This window comes from Anneissia japonica, unplaced genomic scaffold, assembly GCF_011630105.1.
Source record: "Anneissia japonica isolate Jap-2015-1 unplaced genomic scaffold, ASM1163010v1 scaffold287994_len634616_cov204, whole genome shotgun sequence".
NCBI classification, from domain to species: domain Eukaryota; kingdom Metazoa; phylum Echinodermata; class Crinoidea; order Comatulida; family Comatulidae; genus Anneissia; species Anneissia japonica.
The window spans coordinates 13434-17811 of NW_022707798.1; the positions used below are offsets into that span (position 1 = coordinate 13434).

Consider the following 4378-nt stretch of genomic DNA (forward strand, 5'->3'; position numbering starts at 1 on the left):
GGTTTTATGTTTATTCTAAATAAAAAAATTAAATAAAGAAATAAAGATTGGGTTAAGCACATCTCCGTTGATTTGATTTGATTTGATTTATTACAAAATTCTCACAAGTAAACAGAGTACAAAATTAAATGAGTTATAAACAACAATTAGAGAATTTCAGGATAAGCCCTTTAAGCATTTCTGCTTGTTTCCGAAGGGGTTATAAGCAACTTTTCTCAACAACTTCCGCTCAAGATTTAAAATAAATACATATATAAATATTCCGTCTCCCACAGATGATTTTGGCGACCCAGTTCAATCGGCTGTAGAAAATCATTTTGGAAATCAAACTTACACTCTCAATGCTGCGGATATCCAGGGAAGCGGCGAAGAGTCAGAAGCTGCAAATGAGTACCACATCTCATCAAATATTGGAGAGGACAGCAAGGTCCAGCACAACCCTGTATACAACGTACTGGATATTACATGTACACCCACTTGCGATGGGGAATGTTGTGTGCCGCATGATGAGAAAAAGAACCAAGGACCAGCGTTTTACGCTTATGCGATTTTACCTGCAGGATTACCTAATGAATGACATTTCTGTATACTTGGCCTATTTGCAATAATCCAAAGTAACAAACGTTTGCCTATTGGAATTAATTTCTGTAATAATAATGAAGTTAAATTCTGCTAATTTCTCTTATCATGGTGTGAAAGAAGCGCTTTGTCAACTTGAACATTATATTTTTGAATTATGTAATTACTCCTCCTCCATGATAATACTGTTAGTAATTTGAGTATGCTTTAGTCCCTTGTAATTCTCATATGTCTTATGGCCATGCTCATGTTTTCAATCCTCACTAAAGTTATGTTTTTTAGTTTCACTACTTACACCATAAAACATGTTGATAGCTTTCCTTATTATTTAATGTCTACTTTATTTCAAGGAAGTGTTTTTGTGTATGAGTTTTATAATTAGGCCCAGACCGGAGTAGATCTTCATAATGAAAGTAAAAGAAGTGTTAATTCTTTTCATTGGTTTTTATAGTATAAGTGTCGTCAAGAGTGTTATGCCTGCTAGAGCCCATGGACTACCTAAATTACATAAAGATTTTGATAATATTCCACCCCTAAGACCTATTATTGACACGACCGGTACTTGTTATTATTCAGTAGATAAGTACTTATCAAACTTATTAGGCCCTCTAACGGTTAATGACTTTGTCCTTAAAGATTCGTTTGATGCTGCTGACCGCATTATAGCTATACCAAACAATTTATATAATTTAGGTTACCGATTTTTATCTTTTGATGTTGAATCTCTGTTTACAAATGTTCCCCTTGTTAAGGTAATTAATATAATTCTTGCTAGGGTTTACAATACGAAACTGATATCTACTAACCTTAAGAAAAATTCGCTAAGCCGAAACTACTTAGAGATTGCTGTACTAAAACTGTACATGTAATAATGAATTTTATAAACAAACTGATGGTGTCTCAATGGGTTCGCCTCTTGGCCCAGTTTTAGCTAATATCTTAATGACTGAACTAAAAGAGTCTATTGTTCCTAAACTTATTGAATCAGGTACTATTAAGTTTTATACTCGTTTTGTTGACGACACGCTAGTATTAGCTAAGCCCAATGATTTCCCGCAAATTCTAAACTACTTCAATGCTTTTCATAGACAGATAAATTTTACTTTTGAATCGTTTGAAAACAGTGACACAGTACACTTTCTGGATTTACAATTTAACAACAGTGTAGGAAGCATGAGTATATATCGTAAAAATACACATACAGGTCAATATGTCCATTATGATAGCTTTGCTCCATGGATGGAACCATAAGATCTCCTGGATTCGTAGTTTGGTTTTTAGTGCCCACAGATTGTGTACTCTTGATAAATTTCAAACAGAGCTTAGTAACATCAGGAAGTTTATGTCTTGGAATGGGTACCCTTTAAAAGTTGTTAATAATGTACTTAAGAAATTAAATGAACCTAAATGTATACATAGGCCTACTGATGATAGCTTGATTAAGATTTGGGTTAGATTGCCTTATCTAGGAAAACCACCGGGTGTGAGTTAATACGTATATGTTTAAATAAGGTAAAGAAACACTTAATTAAAGAGGTAAAATTCATAACTTTATGGCAGTATAAAATGTTTCTCATTTTATATCTACTAAGGATCAAACCCCTAAGGAGTACAGAAGTTCTGTTGTCTATCATTTTAAATGTCCAGGCTGTAATAGTGATTATATTGGTAAGACAGGTAGGTGCTTATATAACTAGACTTAAAGAACATTCTTCACGATCTGATAGTGTTATATTTGATCATGTTAAAAACTGTGAGGCATTCCAATATGTTTTAGGATTACAGGGTATACTTGAAAATGATAATGTCGTCTGTAATGTAAGTAATAAATTAGGTTTAATATTTTCTAGTACTAACATTATTGACAGCTCCCGAAACTGGTCTAGCCTATTGTTTAAAGAAGCGTTCGCTATACGTAGACGTACACCCTTTGCTTAACAATGGGCTCAGAGCTTCAAAAGAGCTTTCTTTGTTTTTGTAGGTATCTTTGATCATTAGAGTATAAATGCTTTGATCTTTTGTTTAAATCACTGCTATGTCACCTACTAGAGGTAATGTTTTGATTGGTTAAACACTTTTGGAACTAGTGCATATAAGCTTGCAAATATGGATAATTTTTTCATTCCTGATGATGACATAATTAATGTCGAAATATTGAATCCCAATACGATGGCGTGTATTTCAATACTTGGAGTATGTATTATACTTTCTTATCTGAGATTAATCAGTCCCCTCCCTGCTGGCGCCGCCACTGCTGTTTAGCAAACATTTACTGTATACGTTTTTAAACGTTTCCTGGAGTCTGCTGTGTTGTACATAATTAATAGTGCTGAAATTTGTCTTTCTTATGCCTTATTGTTCTATAGCAGTGGCTAAATTTTTATTCATCATAATATACATTTAGTCTGTTTGTACAATAGTTTTTTTATGCCGAATAAAAGAAAGAATGTGTGCAAATGAAATAATTCATTCTCGTTAGTATCTTCTTATTATTTGTTTAAATTATTTCATTAAAATCAAATGATTTGTTAACAAAAGTAGCAATAATTCTTATTCTTCATCCAACATGATACATGATACAAGATGATTTAAAGGTCTGAATGCTGTAAACAGAAATACTCCACTAGAAATACAGTGCGTGAAAAGCAGTCAAATATAAAAATTAATAATGATATAAATTACCGTAGTGATACTGAACAATAATACGATAGCATTTACTAATATTTAGCCTCACTAACTAGGCCTATACACAAACTATACCAAATATGATAGCACAGTAGTTCAAAAAGCTTCTGTAATTCTCCTTGTTTTACTGTTGTATAGAATATTAATTGTATACTCTCAAAGAAATTTATCCTCTCCAAAAGGAGATGAATAACATATGTACACTGTGTAGTCCTGGAGTCCTGGTAGCCTAGTATTGGACCAGAGAACAGATGTTATTTCATACCTAATGAGCGCCCTCAAACATCTGTTAGCATCGATATATTATTACATGTACAGTAATTTATTTTAAAAACTGACTATTATTTATTAATAACTGATAATATAAGTTATTATAATAATTGACATCTTATTAGGCCTATGTATTATGAAATAGTAATAAATAATAAAATAATAATAATAATAATAATAATAATATTATTATTAATAATAATAAGAAGAATAATAAATAATAATATGAATAATAATAAGTAGGCCTAGTAGTAATAATAATAATAATAATAATAATAATAATAATAATAATAATAATAATAATAATAATAATAATAATTAATAATGATGATGATGATGACGATGATAGTGATAGTGATAATGGTGCATGATGTTCACGATTATATGGTGATGGGTTGGCCCAAAGATTTAACTGTAAAACTCGTACTTGTATTCTGTGATTAGTCCTCAGTATTCCAGCACCAATCCCAGGACCGAGTCCAACTGTTTTACATCATTATACGAGCTAAGAAATTTAAAATTCAGTAACATTATTCAAATTGCTTAATGTAGGCCTATATTTAAGTAATTTATTAACTTACTAATTTGAAGGGAAAAAAATCCCCCAGACAAATAAAGTATATGTTTCAATCGGACCAATTGTATAACCATAATAACTTTATTTTTCTCGTTTTTTGCAGAACAATGTCTGTAAATTAGTGAAAACTATTATTTTTTATCTGTTTCTGGTTTGAAGTAAACTTTGATACTTTTAAATGAGCGATCAAAATTGAATACTTTTATGGATTCGCTTTGCATGATGGGAAGGATCATTTTTGACATGCGCAAACTGGTTTTCTAAAAA

The 4378-nt window shown here is 31.3% G+C and overlaps 1 protein-coding gene across 1 annotated transcript in view; it reads left to right on the plus strand.

Moving 5' to 3' along the window:
- LOC117106410 overlaps nucleotides 1-1197 on the plus strand; it is a 5714-nt gene extending 4517 nt beyond the window's left edge. The window contains exon 4 of the mRNA XM_033247772.1: nucleotides 276-1197. Within this exon, the coding sequence (XP_033103663.1) occupies nucleotides 276-577 (302 nt within the window). The 3' untranslated portion in view covers nucleotides 578-1197. The remainder of the gene's footprint in view (nucleotides 1-275) is intronic.
- Nucleotides 1198-4378: the final 3181 nt, after the last annotated feature.